The sequence below is a fragment of the Typopeltis vanoorti genome, chromosome 25 (genome assembly GCF_054136105.1).
Source record: "Typopeltis vanoorti isolate ZY-2024b chromosome 25, IOZ_Tvanoo_1.0, whole genome shotgun sequence".
Classification (NCBI taxonomy): Eukaryota; Metazoa; Arthropoda; class Arachnida; order Uropygi; family Thelyphonidae; genus Typopeltis; species Typopeltis vanoorti.
The window spans coordinates 32,091,278-32,107,839 of NC_143573.1; the positions used below are offsets into that span (position 1 = coordinate 32,091,278).

A 16,562-nucleotide genomic window follows, 5' to 3' on the forward strand; every position below is an offset into this window, starting at 1 on the left:
GTCAAGCTTGTAGAATGTGTTGACACTTATGGTTATTTCCATTGTTCTTGTAGGTTTCAAGTGGGTACAAGGAGATGTGTGTGAAGTTTCCCTCCAGCTCTTCAATCCACTTCCTTTTGAGCTCAAAGTTACTCATATGGTAGGACATTTATTTCCTTTTTTATATCTGGAGGTACTTGCAGTTAAGAAAACTTCATATATAAGCACAATAGTAACATCTTAATTTCTACTTATTTACTTAATAAAAATGAACAATAAGTTTCTGTGCATTTCTCAATAAATTTTCAGTTCATATTTAATTTGGAACCTGAACAAGGGTCATTTCGAAAATTCTTTGCACCAAACCCCTGTTGTTAACTCAATGATTTAATGTAATACATGTACAGTGCTTCAGTATAGTCTTCATTCTGAATTAGTATGGGCAAAAGATAATAGGTGCCAGTTTAATTTTACATCAGAAATGTAAAATTTTGCATAAGTAACATTTAAGTTACTTAGAGGGTTTTCCAGGATTGATTCAGGAGAAACGTTTCAGTACTTGGCTAGAGGGGCAGAACAAGAGGTTATCCCTCTATGTTAGTAAAGAGTGTCTTTAGTAGGGATATGAGAACTAGATTTTTTTCACTCAAAGAGTAGTGAATGGGTTGCCGGAGTCAGTTGTGAGTGCTCTGTTAATGGGTTCAAGGAGAAGAGTATGATAGATATTGTGTGGATAGTCTAGGGCTCCCTCAATGAGTTTTTGGACTTCATGTAGGTATCCATACAAAAAAATAAGTCGGATCACTTAATTCGAAACCTCATTGGTGATAGTGAAGCTTCCTGTGGAGTGGTGCATTCAAATTGAAATTCATATTTTTCCATAAGATCATGTGGCCTTGCTGTCATTTTTGTGAAACAAGAACAGCAGAAACAGGAAAACAACACACATAATTTTTACTTAGTTTGACTTACAACTAACATGAAGATGGAAACTGTTGCTTCATCCTGCATGACATGCTTGTGCAGAGGAATTGACTCTCATATTTAATAATATTTTAAATGTGTGTATGAACCACTCATATCATTTAAGGAACATTGTAATGTTCCTTATTTTTAACAAGGAACATTACGATGGATGATATTATGGATCCATCCATATTTAATAGCCAAATTATTAATAGTTTTGAATATACCAGAGAGTTTGCCTTTGACATCAGAGTTGCCTTGGTGCACTATTTAAAAGACATGAACTTGGTCCAGTAGTCCATGTGTTTGCTTTTTATTAGTGCTTAAATTAGCAAGCAAAAAATATTTTTTAATTTTAATTTAATTTCATATTTTTATTTAATGTTCTTTCTTTCTTTCTTTTTAACCACAAGAGTCAGATGAGATGGGTTAAGTAGTTTTCGATATGATGTAGCTTTGTATGGTATGTTCCTGAAGATTTGACTCAATAAACTGAATATGACTGCTGTTCACCATGTAAATTCTCTGAATGAAAGTGCTTAAATTAGGTTTTACTGAACTGACAGTTTCAAACTGTTAATGCTAATCAGAAAGCAGGTGGAAACCTTAAAAGGGAAAAAATCGCATGTTCATACCATAGCAATTCACTTTCAGAAAGTTAAGCTCATCATGAGTGAATTGGTGTGTGTGTGTGTGTGTGTGTGTAATCAAATACTAAAGTATAGAGCCAGAAGGCTTCAATTTGGCATAAATAAGATAATATAATTGAGGATATTATGGATCCATCCACATTTTAAAGCCAAATGTAGAAAGACAAGCTTCAAAATTTACCAGAGAGCTTAATGGTTTGCACTGTTTAAAAGACATGAACGCTCCACAGGAGACTGTATCTTTATCTTTTGGCATTAAAGGGTTATTAGTAATGGTACTAAATATGGTAATGAATGGAAGTTTTTGCCTGCTTAAGGTTTCTTTCTGGTCTCTGATAAGAATCATCAATTTGACACAGCAATCAGGCTAGTGAAACTTAATTTAGGCACTAATAAAAGGTGAACATATAGGTTCCTGAGCAGAGTTCATCTATCAAGCAGTGCAAACTAAGTCATTGCCAATGCTGAAGGTTATATTCTCATACGTTTCTGGGTAAATTGTGAAACTTTTAAGTTTTTTCTACATTTGGCTATAAAATATGGATGGAACCATAATATTCTTCATTGTAATATCTTATTTATGTCAAATTCAAGTTTTTTTGACTCTATACTTGAGTAATAATGAACTTTATTTTACTTGTAACTAATTTTTAATGAAGTGTGGATGATTTGCAATAATATTAATGTTAATTAAGATACCAAATATATTAATGTTAATTAAGATACCAAATATATTAATGTTAATTAAGATACCAAATATATTAATATGCATTTAATTATATATGCAAACTTTACCATGAAATGTAGATTAAAAAACTTATCTGGTTAGAATTACAATTCTGTGACATAATACATAATAGATCATCATCATATCGCCCCTCCCCACTTATGTAATAGGCTTGATTGATGACTTATTATGATGATTAAGTACCATATTTAATATAAACCAAATGAATGCAATGATAGAATGGCTAAACATATCTTCATACTTTGCTATGTTTCCAGTTGTGTTTGTGTTCTTTAGTCAGTTTGCTTGTTTTTGTAGGACGAAAAAATCCTTCCATAGCTTCTCCATATAGGATTAACTTATTCACCTTTCATTGAAAACCCATATTCACCTATTCCTCACATCCTAAATTTAATTTAGATACAGATCTTCCAGTGAAAAACTTTTCTTGCTAATGGTCACTTTCAGAGTCACTTAATATATATTACAAATATATGTTATTATTTAGTAAAATATTCCACATTCACAGGAGAATATATAAATTCCAAAAATAAAAAATAACTGAAAATCAAAATTATGTCTCACAACAGCTATCACAACTGTGATATATTAGAATTATAATTGCAAGGAAATATTTAGTTATTTGCAAATGATGACATGAAACTGAGGATTATTAGTAATGGTACTAAATATTTGAATAAGAAGGAAAAGTCAGTGATTGAGTGGACCAGAGTAATGCAATTATGTGTAAGGTTTTGAGTTTCAGAATTGTGAGGTTGGAAGGTTGTGAGATCTGTTCATGGAACAGTACTGGAGGAAGTGGCAGAAGTAAAAATTCTTTCCCTCATTCCAGGAAGCTTTGATAATGATGGATAGTAACTTGAAATTCATGAAACACATGACAGAGGTTGTGAAGAGAGGATAGAAAGGCAAGTAACAAAAATCATATCAAGAAAATGAAGTGTTAGTTATGAGGATAGATTGAGAGCATCTAATCAGCAGAGTTTGGTAGGTAGAAGATGAAGGAATATGATTGTAACATTTAAATTGTTGAGAGGTATTATTTACCACATGGACACCAGCAAGATTTTCCAAAGGGTAGACCATGGGAAGGAACAAAGAAAAGTGTCCATTCCAGTAAGAAATGAGAAATAATATTTTTGCATGAGGAGTGGTTATTTGTTTATTTAATGATTCATTTTCATAATGAAAGTAATAAGAGAACAAACAGGCAGAATTATTATATAAAAAGTGTCATAGTTTAATGGATTAGAATTCACATTAACACTTCAGGTTTACTGTCAAAAAAAAATGTCCATATAAGTTCCAGATAAGATAATAACAAGTAGTCACTGATGTTTAATGGACTTGGCTAAATTGCTAGAATCACAGTATGAAGAGTCAGTTCATTTCCATTTGTAGAGCAGACTTTTTTTTGCATCTATCATGTCCCGATGGTTAGATAGGAATGGTATATAAGCCAGAGGTATTTCCTGCCAGTAAAATTTTCTAGTTACTGTGATATCAAGAGCTTGTGTGCCATTTGCACAGCAGTTCTGTAGACAGGTTGTCTTGATTTAAGTCTCTAAGTAGCTGTGTGGGAGTTGTCTTCATGTATGAACAATTCGTTATGCTCAGTAATTTTCTCCCATGAATTGCTCATAGCTCATTTCCTCTAATGGAGGAGGAGTAATATTATTATTATATTACTAGCTGGAAGCCACTAAGTTGGTATTGATCTTATTGTTCCAGAGACAGATCTCATGGCTCAATTGTAATGGACATCAACTAAATTGCGCATAGTTTCAGCACTGTTAAACCATGCTGAGGTTCACTATTCTATTGTGAATACACTAATGACAAAGTTGCATGCAGTTGAAGAGCCTGCTAGTTTCTGTAAGACATGATTGAGCTCTTAATTTACCAGCAAGTCACGTCAAGTGTTCTTTTAAGGTCAAGAATGTGTCTAAAGTCACTCCAAGATACTTTGGAGGCTTTAATGTATTTCACTATTCTATTTCTAAAGTAGAATTTAGCCATATAGTTTGATTTGCTCGGCTGAACTGACAACCATCATTCATCATTCCTCCACTTTCTGTTGCACCTGAGAAGAAGCAGGTTCGGTGTGTTTGCGCAGCTACAAACACATTGAACCTGCTTCTCCTCTTGCTCTTTCATTCTATCTCTGTCCTCTGAAACAGCTTTTCCCATGAAGTATTCTCTAACAACTACAACCTGCAACTCTTCAAAAAAAAAAAAAAAAAACTTCTTAGTCCCCATCTGCACTGCACACATGGCATTAATTTGCATTTAGACTGGTTTATGTCATTGTTCAAAGTAATTATCATGTTTTGATAAATCTTCTATTAGTGTATTCATTACTTAGTTTATGGAATTTTGAAATAATTAGCATATATCTGAATTCCTGTTTGATATCATATTGTTTACAATTAGCAATCTTGAGAGAAGGAATGAGCTCTAGGAATTTCAGGATGACTCTCTCAGTCTCTCCAGACAATATGCTTCTGAAAGATCAGCAGCATATTATATGCTGTGAAAGATTCACAAAAACAGAGATTGTCTTCAGTCCTTTATCACAACCTGTTTTCAGTATATATATATATATATGGTCAGTATACTGTGTTATTCTTGGATGTCTCTGTGCTGTGAATGATAGAGGGGAAATTCTTTCAAGAAGTTTCTGACAAATATTATAGAAATATTATTAGTTTTTATTGCTTTTGAGAATGGCACTGAAAACTTGTCACAACAGGCAGTGTCTAAAGCACAAGTTAAAGTTGTTACTACTGAAGAGAATCTTTATCCTGGTGAGCAGAAGCGTTGCTTCAATGATGATGATAATATATCTGAGGATAATCTGACATTGAAATATTCTGATTTAAAGAAATTATTAGAAAATTGACCAGAAAATTAGAAAAACGTTTAACAAAACTTAAACAGTATAAGAATCAGAACAAGAAGAGGCAGGAAATCATAATAATTATAACAACAAGGTAAGTCAATTAAAATCTAAGAAAAAAAGAGGTGATATGGTATGGTGATTCAATTGTAAAATTTGTGCTTACTGAGGGAGTCACTACTTCCCCGGGGGCAAAAATTAAAGATATGACAAACATAATCAAAATACAGAAGAGAAAAGTAAAATGATATGGCAGTTCTTGTAGGAACTAATAATTTAAGTAGTGACAAATATAGAATAAGAGAAGATATGAAAGGTCTGTTGGAAGAAGCAAGAAAGAAATGTGAGAGATCAAAAATTGTAGGTTTGCTACCAGGATAAGACAGTACTGAGTTAAGAAGGAGGGCAATGGTAGCAAATGATTCTGTGTGTAGGCTGTATAGAAGAAATGCATGTGAATCTTTAGATCTGTAGAGTGTGTGTGTTAGATGGCAGGAAAGACTTGTACAAGAGGGATGGTCTGTACTTGAATTCATTTGGCATCAGGAACCTGGACAAATTGCTTATTGGGATGAGACTAATCCAGAGTCAGGGAAACTAGATCATCAAGGGTGGAATAGGAAAAATGTGTGTGAAAGTTCAGGTATGGTATGGTATGCAAATACGATAAAGATATGAATGACTTTAAACATGGTTATATATCTAGACCTGGAAATATACACTTTGGGTTTGGACCTTTTGAGTATGTCTAGGCAAGGAAGAGAGAAAGTTCTACAAAAAGATCAAATAGATTGTATGTCTAATTTTAAGAATAGGCTATGTGGTAATTTGTTATATCTATACACAAATGCCAGGAGCATCAAAAACAAAGGGGTTGAGTTCGTTGCTTTATTGAATATGATGTGGCCTAAGATTGTTGGCATTAGTGAAACTTGGCTATCAGAATCAGATATGGTAACTGGATTGAGTGTAATGGGTATACTATTTTTAGGAATGACAAGCGATAGAAGAGGAAGGAGGGAGGGGGGAAGAAGTACTACTAATGATATTAGATGACTTATGTACAGTTAAGATAGAAACTCAAGAAAATAATGATGGCAAAAATGTCCCGTGTAATGGTTAGTGGTGACTTTGAGGCTATCTGGTGTGAAGTGGAGGCTAACAGAATGAAATATATGGTGGGATGTTGCTATAGAACTTGCGGCTGAGTCGCAGTATTTTGAAGTAACATTTGTGTTGTGGGAGGTTTTTGATATTGAGACCACATTATAATATAAATAAGGAGCTTAATAAAAATTAATTTAATTGCTTAATAAAAATAATCAATTAAAACCTGACAAGTTTTGTACGTTGTAAGACTTAAATTTTCATGGGTAGTGGTACATAAGTTTTACACAATAAAACCTATTAATAATTAATTACACATATTAGATGTTTTTGATAACTCCACAACTGTTAAATATAATATATAAACCAGAATACAAATGATAAATCCATTATATGCATGTTAGAACATTGCTAGTTATTGCTATCACATTTTGTAGTATTATGCGTGCTATATCCTAGGTCCGTGGAGGTTAAATTTTTGATGAAAGCAGAGCATATTTGATGTAAAATTAATTACTAAGCATTTATAAGGCATCTTTAAATTTTCTTGTAAAACAGTTACGATCTATATGTGACATTTTTGTTTGTTGCCAGAGTACTTGATGGCCCGGTAGTGATTGTGTGGAATGTCAAGTCTGATTTATGATCTCTTCTTTTTTTTTTGACATCTTCTGTGTGTTCTGGCATACAGATCTCTCCCAACCTTCCTGTCTGGCTTACATAACAAATGTCACAAGAGCAATGAATCTTATAGATTCCTGGTTTTTTCATGGGGTGATGTGGAGGTTTTGGTGGATGTAGGAATCTTGATATTTTTTGTAAAGGTAAAAAAAGCCATTTTGTGTTGTACTCGCGGTGTAATGCAGCCACTTTGTTTGTGACATTCTTGATGTAAGGCATCATGATTGCATTCTTAATCATAACTGTTTTACAAGAAAATTTAAAGAAGCCTCGCAAATGCTTAGGATCCCTACACTATGCAATAAAAAATCAAGGCTTAATTTTACATAGAGTATGGTTTGCTTTCATCAAAAATTTAACTACCATGGACCTAGGATATAGCATGCATAATACCACAAAACATGATAGCAACAGCTAGCAATGTTCCAACATGCATGCAGTAATGAATTTACCATTTGTATTCTGGTTTATCAATTATATTTAACAGTTGTGAAGTTATCAAAAACATCTGATATAAAAAAAAAAAAAAAAAAAAATCAGCTAACGCCTTTTTATTCCCGTATATACGGGAGTAGGCAAGGCCATTTAGCCCTATCTAACTTTTGGAGACTGAGTGGGCAGTTCAATCTCCACTGGTACCCAATCAGAGACAGATGGCCCAAGGCTATCACTAATTAAGCGGTACGCAGTGAAGAGAGACGGCTCAAATGTGCCGCCATCTCGTGGTCTCTAACCCTAACACAATATATTTTTAATGTCTGAAATAATGTGGGTTTTCTACGGTCGATTTTCTTGAGTTTACAGGATGAAAAACCCGAGTTTCCGGGAGGAAAAACCTGCTTGCCCGTGCCAGAGATCGACTAACTCGGGAACCAGTCGAAAAAAGGCTTAGAAAAATTTCCTCTAGTCGCCGACTAGACTCGAAACCAAGGCTTCCTTCGTGCGGCCTAGCGCGGTGGTGTGCAAACGCCACATCCACTGAGCTACACAGGCTCTAGTGCAGATTAACCCAGTCCAAAGGAAAGAAAGAAAAAAAAAAAAATCCGTGACGATTCTGGAAAGCCCATCTGATATGTATAATTAATTGTTAATAGGCTTTTATTGCGTAAAACTTTTATTTATCTACCACTACTCCTGATGATGTTTGTCTTACGACATCTGAAACCTGTTGGGTTTTAATTGCTTATTTTTATTAAACTCCTTACTTATATTATAATTGGTCTCAATACCGAGAACTTCCCACAGAACTGCTAAACCACAGAAACTTAGGGTATATAACATTTGTGTTGTTTAATGCAAAACTTCCTCCTATAAAACTGTCTGCTGCCTAATTTTATGCTTTAGGACATTTAGACACAACATCCACTAGTCTATTTCTAAAGCACATAAAAGCATATATGAATAGAGCTGATGAGAACAGGAAAGTTCTCTCTCTCCTTTTTTACTGAGAATCTGCAGAATCCCATTAAACCCAGCCTGTGACTTCATCTAAGAGATGAAATGATTAGCTAGGGTAGTAATATGCTAAAAAAAACTATGCAAAATTTGGAAGGGCCATTTGGTTACTACTGTGGCTTACCAAAAAGAAAGTTATCCTTTGAGGCTTATTATGAATTACCCTAATATGCTTACTTGGATTGCAAAATTCTTTCTCCTTTATTAAAATGAGAAGAAGTTTTGCACATGTAAGATAATCTAGATCTTTTATCAGAAATTAAACATATTTCTTGTAGCAGTTTTTTTTTTTTTTTTTTTTTCACTAGGTTGCAAAATAAATTATGTTTAACAAGAAATTTTACTCTTGTTTTTGTGTGGTGATGCACTGTTTTACTGCTTGTGAGAGCTATTGATTTAGCCCTCAATATCTCACAGGTTTAGCTCACTGGCGAGTTACTAAAAGTCAAAAATGATCTGGTTAATTGGTTAATGACTCTTCTCATAATGCATAGCAATATACATGTGTGAAAGTGTATATTATATGATATCTGCCTCCTTATACAAATAACCTACTGTAACATTACTTTTAGTGCTCATGCTTGGGTCTAGATAAAAACAATAATATAATTTCTTGTTAAGTATAATTCATCAGCAGGCTGTGAGTTCGAATCCCACCTTGGGTATGGATGTTTGTGATTGTCTTTATGCGGGAGATGAATTTCATTGCCAGGTGTGAGACCACTATTCTTCTTATTGGAGGCCTAAAGTCTCTGGAAAAAGTTCCATGTTTAGTGTCTAGAGCAGGGTTTGAAGATTGTGTTAAAAATAAATAATAAAAAAATAAACATGATAAAAATTTCTTAGCCTGCCAATGATTCTGATGTACTACATAAAGAAAATTAATTTAGCAACTTATTAACACTGTCTGGATGGATGTCATATCCAAGAGTCTTTCTCCTCTCACTGTATATCCCTGCTCTATCCTTTCATCCAAGAACAAATGAAACATTTAAATAGCAGTAGTAACATGAGATCAGAACAAATCTCTCTTGAAAATTAATCCTAACAAATAAGCCAAATCAAGCACAATATACAAAAAATGCCAGAATCTCTACCAATAAAACTTATTTTACCTCCATTTTACCAGCATCCGTGGTATATAGACAAATATAAATGACTTACAGACATCCAAACCAGACTTCCTACTTTTGACAGAAACCCAAATTACAGCATCAACAACACTTCAACTTTATAATGTCCAAATTCCCCCCTTTTTTTGATCTCCTTTGGCTCAAAGCAGTAATTGTAGCAGTGATTGGATACATTCATCAGCTGCTGTCCAAATTCCACAAATCACTCTGACTTCTTCATCTTCCTTTCCTAGAAGCTTGACCTGCAACCCATCTTTTCAAATAGTAATCTTCCTGGTTGACCTTAATGTTCACAATTCCAACTGGCTCTCCTTTTCCAGTACAACTGACAGTTTTTGCTACAAGCAATGACCTGTTACAAATCATCAATCTACCTTCCTAACTGAATTCCTGATAACCCTCTCCACTCTTGCAATATCCTTAATATTGTTTTGACCATTTCTTGTTACATATACTCTGTATAGAAGTCATCTCTCCTCTTATTTACTCAGATCGCAATTTTTACACAAGTCTCCTCTCCTACAGAATGTCCTGCCTTCAGCCACTTCCAACCTTATGTACCAAATAAGATGACCACATGAACTTCTACTCTTTCTTTCCATGGCCTGATCACTGCTTCTGCTCTTCTGACCTGTGAGAAGAGCAGAAGCAGTGATCAGGCCATGGAACAGTGAATCATACTTCCTGTGAGTGATTCACAGAAATTATTCATGCTGCTATTGAAGACCTTCACTTCCAGTTTTCCACCTAAAATTCTTGTCCCCTTTTTCAAACTCCCGTTCCACAGAAGATGTACTAGAATACATGTTCTGTTGAACTGGACTCTTGGGAAGTGCTCTTGGAACTGGGCTCTTCTGATTTTTTTTTAACAATCTGAAAAAAACTCGCCATACATGTTGAATTTTTTTTCAGGCGAATGAAAAAAATAACTCATCTTGTGTGCTTCAGTATACTTGGCCTATCCGGAAGCATGCAGTAAATGCAAAATAACCAGCAAATCGAAATTTGACTTCATAAAGGCCAGTAACAGAAAACTTTTCTTCTCTCCAAATGGAAATTGTATCTTCTGATCCCTTGTAAAAGCCATCAGACACTTCTCCACTTCTTGTCCAGATGTCACCAATCATAGCACCTAAAGATGAAGCTAATCTCCTGGCATCACAATTTTCTTCCAAGTCCATTGATGATGAGAAAGGTAAATCGCCTCTTACCCTACCAAAACCTCAGTGGTTTCATGTGGTTTTTTGACAGAAAGACATCAGAAGAATACTAAACAACTTGGTTACTAAAAAGTACTCTGGTTCTGATGCCATCTCCACAATTGTACTCGAACACTATGCTCCAGAGTTAATACAGTCTTTTATCCTCAGCTGACACTTATCCTAATGAATGAAAGTAAGCATATATCTGACCTATTCAAAAGGGAGATAAATCTTCCATTCAAGTATACCAACCAATCACCATCTCCTCAGTTCTCTTCAAAATAATGGAGAAAGTTAATTTAGCATTCAACTTTTCCACTACCTGGAAACCCACCAATTAATTAGCAACCATCAGTATAGATTTCATCACTGTAGATCCACAAGTGATCTGCTACCTCACTTAAACACCTTGCCAGCTCCATATTATACTGGCTAACTTACCTTGTGCTCTGGATGAAGATGAGTAAAAGCTTTATTTATAAAGTTCTTTGCATCATAGATGTGATGCAAGCTTTCTGTCATTATCATCAGCCTTTTCATTACCAGCTCAGCCTGTGGAGGTTAATCCAATAACTTGTTTTTATTAATTTTCTGAATTGCACTCTAAATTAAAGAGAGAAGTAAAATACATAGTTTATTCATTTTTAAAATGAGAAGTTAATGAGTTGAAAAAGATGTTTAAAATAAATATTTCTTTGAAAAATGTTTAATAAATAATACCTTTACAGGGTTTACTAGCTGATGGTATTGCATTTGAGAGTTTCCCTGCTAGCCTTACCTTACCTGCTAAGTCTGGCCCATATCCTGTTAATTTGTTGGGTACTCCTCTCAGTACTGGCGAATTACAAGTGTTAGGTAATGTCAAAGTACTACATATTTAAAATGACACATGGTTTTGTTTTTTATTATTTATATGTCAGATTACATTTAGTGCATTTGTTACTTTATCATACAGATAAATTGAATTAAAATTGTCATTTAATTAGGTTTTGTTAGTTTCTGGTAGTGTAATTGTTTGTCTAAAATGCACACTCTTCAAGGGTGGCTAGTTTTCTAAAAAAATTAATTATTAAAAATAATTAAATATAGATTTATATTTTTATTTAAATATTAGACTATAGAGAATAGAATATATAGAGTAATATAAGATTAAATATTGACACAAATATATATATATATATTTATGTCTTGGAAAAATATTATGTGTGTATCATGAATTTTTGCCCTTTATGATAAACACAATAAAAATCAAAATTGCCTCCAGAGCTGCAGTGAATAAGCTGCAAACTGGGATTGGCCACCACTGCTATATGTTGTTATCAGTTCTTCCTACATGGAAACTTCATGTATGAAGAAACTCCAGGTAACTTCCCACATGTGGAATGTCAGGATTCATAATGTTAAAGAAATGCAACAAATTAAGCTTGATCCCAGAACCTGTTTTGCATTTAGCATATCTCGGTTTGTGTGGCAGTGTTGGATGTTAATAAAATGTGGGGCATGTCCAGATGGTGGGTTTATGTGGGACAAAGTTTAAGGGTTTTTCTTCAAAGGCCTCCATGAAGAAATTGGCCAGGGGTGGAGAAAGTAGAGAACCCATAGCCGTCCCCTTCTATCTGCCTGTAGAATTTTCCTTACCAAATGAAATAGGCTGAGTTCAAGGTGAACTGAAACAGGACTGAAATATTGGGAAGAAATATGGCTGGGATGAGATTAAGGTATCTTTGAGTGAGATATTAGTGAATAAAGAGGAGACATCAAAACTGACCATTTTTTCAGTGTATTGGAGTATGAAGTTTTGTATATTGACTTTAAAGTAGGCTGAGTTTTTTATGTGTGAAGGTGTGTTGGAAGTATACTGCGTGAGTACTTTGACTAAATTGGCCACCACCAGGTAACATCCCACATGTGGAATGTCAGGATTCATAATGTAAAAGAAATGTAACAAATTAAGCTTGATCCCAGAACCTGTTTTGCATCTAGCATATTTCAGCTTGTGTGGCAGTGTTGGATGTTAATAAAATCTGGGACATATCCAGATGGTGGGTTTATGTGGGGCAGAGTTTAAGGGTTTTCTTCAAAGGTCTCCATGAAGAAATTGGCCAGGGGTGGAGAAAGTAGAGAACCCATAGCTGTCCCCTCTATGTGCCTGTAGAATTTTCCTTGCCAAATGAAATAGGCTGAGTTCAAGGTGAACTGAAACAGGACTAAAATATTGGGAAGAAATATGGCTGGGATGAGGTTTAAGGTATCTTTGAGTGAGATATTAGTGAATAAAGAGGAGACATCAAAATTAACCATTATGTCAGTGTGTTGGAGTGTGAAGTTTTTTATATTGACTTTAAAGTAGGCTGAGTTTTTTATGTGTGAAGGTGTGTTGGAAGTATACTGCGTGAGCACATTGACTAAATTGGCTACCACTGCTATATATTGTTATCATTTCTTCCTACATGGAAACTTCATGTATGAAGAAACTCCAGGTAACATCCCACATGTGGAATGTCAGGATTCATAATGTAAAAGAAATACAACAAATTGAGCTTGATCCCAGAACCTGTTTTTCATTTAGCATATTTCTGCTTGTGTAGCAGTGTTGGATTTTAAAAATTCCATTTATTAACTGGTAATAACTGGACTTTTCCTATGTAAAGAAGGGTATTTAAAAACATTTAAAGAGCATCTGAATTGTGCAGGCAATTTTTTCTTGGTGATAATTTTTTTTACAAACCATTATATTAAACTGAAATTGACATGTTAAATATCTCTTGCCATGTGCTTTTCAATTTTATTGTTTGAGCCTCACTTGACAGGAATTTTTACAGTCAAAATTACTAAGGTTAGGACATATTGCTGATATGTCTTAGAAAATCCAGATCTTAGAAAATTGGCATAAACAAAGATTAAATCAGCCTGAAACTGAGAGGAATAAAGTGAGAGAGTCATGCTAATAAAATTAAAGTGCATATTTTTTTCATGATTCATGTTGAAGTTTGGAACAAAAAAATACATAGAATCAGGAATGCAGATAAATAATTGACTGATTAAAATTAATTATTTACAGCTAACATTTTTCAAACTCAAGCTAGCTTTGTCAAAGGTTTGACGGTATACAGTCAGTGAAGACAGGGAATGAAATGACCTTGCACACAAGAACAGTCGTGTGCATGGAGGGTGACAGTTATGCTCTTTGTGGTAATTTTTGTTATTAATACTGATAGGCAGATGGGTTGGTGTACCAAAATCTATGCAGGATTACATCGTTAGTTCAGTTGCAATTAACCATGTTTTGTAAAACTGCAACTGAACTGATGGTGTAATCTTGCATAGAATTTGGGCACCACCCTAACTGTCCATCAGCATTAGTAACAGAAGTTATCATGATGAGTGTAACTATCACCCTCGATTCATGTGATGGTTCTTGTTCGTGAATTCATTTCATTCATTGTCTTCACTGACTGAATATTGTTAAAGTGCCTCTGGTAATGCTAGCTTAAGCTAGCAAAACCTCAATTATAAATAATTAATTTGTCAGTAAATTATTTATTTGCATTCTTCTTTCTACATTTTTTTTTTCCCCCAGAAACTTTGATTTGAATCATAGCAACAGCTACAGAAATGTGAACATGGAAATAAAAAAAAAATAGAATATATATATTCTTAAAAATGCTTAAAAACAAGTAAATATGACTTATAATTTGCAATGCATTGTAAACATATATGCATTGAAATCATGCACACAAGTTGATCACATAATTAATACAAATTTAAAATGAACTAATTTCTCATCCCATGCTGACACAGGTGTGACAAAACTTCTGCTTCAATGCAAGGCTTAAAATCATTTTAAATTTCACATAAGAATGTCAGTTCTGAACAAGTCAGTGTAGTATTGCAGTTTCAGTGAAGAAACCAACGGGGATCTGAACCTTTCTGTATTTACTGATCATATTATTCAAAAGGAAAGATTACTAGCAGCTTTTAAATCTTCCACTGAACTGTCACATCAAAATTATTAAAACAATAACCCATACAAAATAGGTATTCTGATTGATATCTTATAAAACTTCTTGAAATATAGTCATTGATGAGAGCTCTCTTACTGCACTGGTTGATACTTCCATGTTCCATTTTTTTTTGCACATACTTAAAGCACAAACTGTTTTGATCATATACCTGCTTTCTTTTTTGTTTTTTCATGAGGATGCCATGGAAGGTCATTTTTGCTTAGTAGTCTCATCTCATCTTCCTTTTCCCCTCTTTTACCTTGCGGCTTAGTAGTTTATGTTATTTTTTTATTCTTTGTTTATTTTATATAACAGCTAAAACAGGCTGTGTTTTAGCAAATTGGCTGTGTTCATGACAATTTGCATCTTCCCTTGCCCATGTTTTTTTATTATGCTTCCAACAGCTGATATCTTAAATATCTGGAAATTTGGTTATCATTATGTATGTGTGATGTGCTACACTCTAGAATTAGGAAACATGTGACTGCAATTTCTGTGAAGTGAGATGTTCAAAAAATGCTTAAAAACAGATAAATATGACTTATTACTCCTAAGTGTTGCTAAGAGTCAAAGCTAGATAACTGGGAGGAGAACTCCACATAGTCTTTCAAGGGATGTGGAGAACTGACTAACACATTTTGACATAATGGCCGTTCCTCACCTTCTCATGGCGTACTCCATTAGTAGGTATCTGTCTGGATACCAGATGAACAAGGATTGGTGGGCAATTTGGATTTAGCTGATCTGATTGTATTCCTGTTGGCTTAAACCAAAATAAAATAATGGTACAGCATGAGGGTATTTCATGATGTCTGAAGGATTGCTCAGATCAACATGTTCCCTGCAGATTTTGTCAGGGAACAAAGAGTGCATAGCAGAAGGTCAGCTACTAAAACAAACTTCAACTTAGCATCAACAGAGTTGGGGATTGGCACCATCGTCATATACCATAACAGAAAGGAAATGGAACTAGCAGGAGCACTAGATAAGTATTGATCAACATAATAGATGTTACTGAAACACAAAAATAGATAAGATTCTTCTAAGTAATGAATACAAAATATTATATACAGGCAATAATGAACAGGGATAAGAAGGAGTAGCAATACTCTTCAACACTACATACGAGAATGATCTTGAATGGTGGGCAATATCAACTTAAGTAATGTGGACAAATATTGGAATAGGGAATTGGATAGTGAGACTAAGTTGTGCCTGTGGTCCTGAAGGTTCTACTAAAGAAGGAGTGGAGGAACTTTTTAAGGCATTAGATAAGGTATCTAACACACACAACAACAACAAAAAAAGATAGTCCTTGTTGAAGATCGAAACCAGCAGAGTGAAATAGCAAAAATATTTCAATAGTTCAACAGGGATCTGAACCTTTCTGTATTTACTGATCATATTATTCAGAAGGAAAGATTACCAGTAGAGCCTTCTGGAGTGTGTAGTTTTATTCATTGATTTTGATTCAGCTATCATGTAATATGAGCATTGTACCTGTAGATTCTTAGATTATACTCTGTTATAATAAAAATGTTCTTAAGGGGGTATACGGATGTTTATCAGTTCATTCTGCTGTCCCCTGGGCACACATGCACTCTGTGGTCTTTCTTGTCAATATGGTGCTATCTGGCATGACTGATGTTATTGTTGTATTAATTTTTATGTCAGCCAGTTTATCTTGCATATGCTTTTTCACAGTTCCATTTCATTCTTTTATACTTCTGGAAATTTT

General features: G+C 34.2%; 1 protein-coding gene across 2 annotated transcripts in view; it reads left to right on the plus strand.

Annotated features, from left to right (window-relative positions):
- Window positions 1-16,562, plus strand: part of brun (trafficking protein particle complex subunit brun) — a 452,915-nt gene that overhangs the window by 222,213 nt on the left and 214,140 nt on the right. For both annotated transcript variants that reach the window (XM_090414220.1, XM_090414221.1), the window contains exons 14-15: window positions 54-139; window positions 11,549-11,675. In XM_090414220.1, the coding sequence (XP_090270346.1) occupies window positions 54-139; window positions 11,549-11,675 (213 nt within the window). The remainder of the gene's footprint in view (window positions 1-53; window positions 140-11,548; window positions 11,676-16,562) is intronic.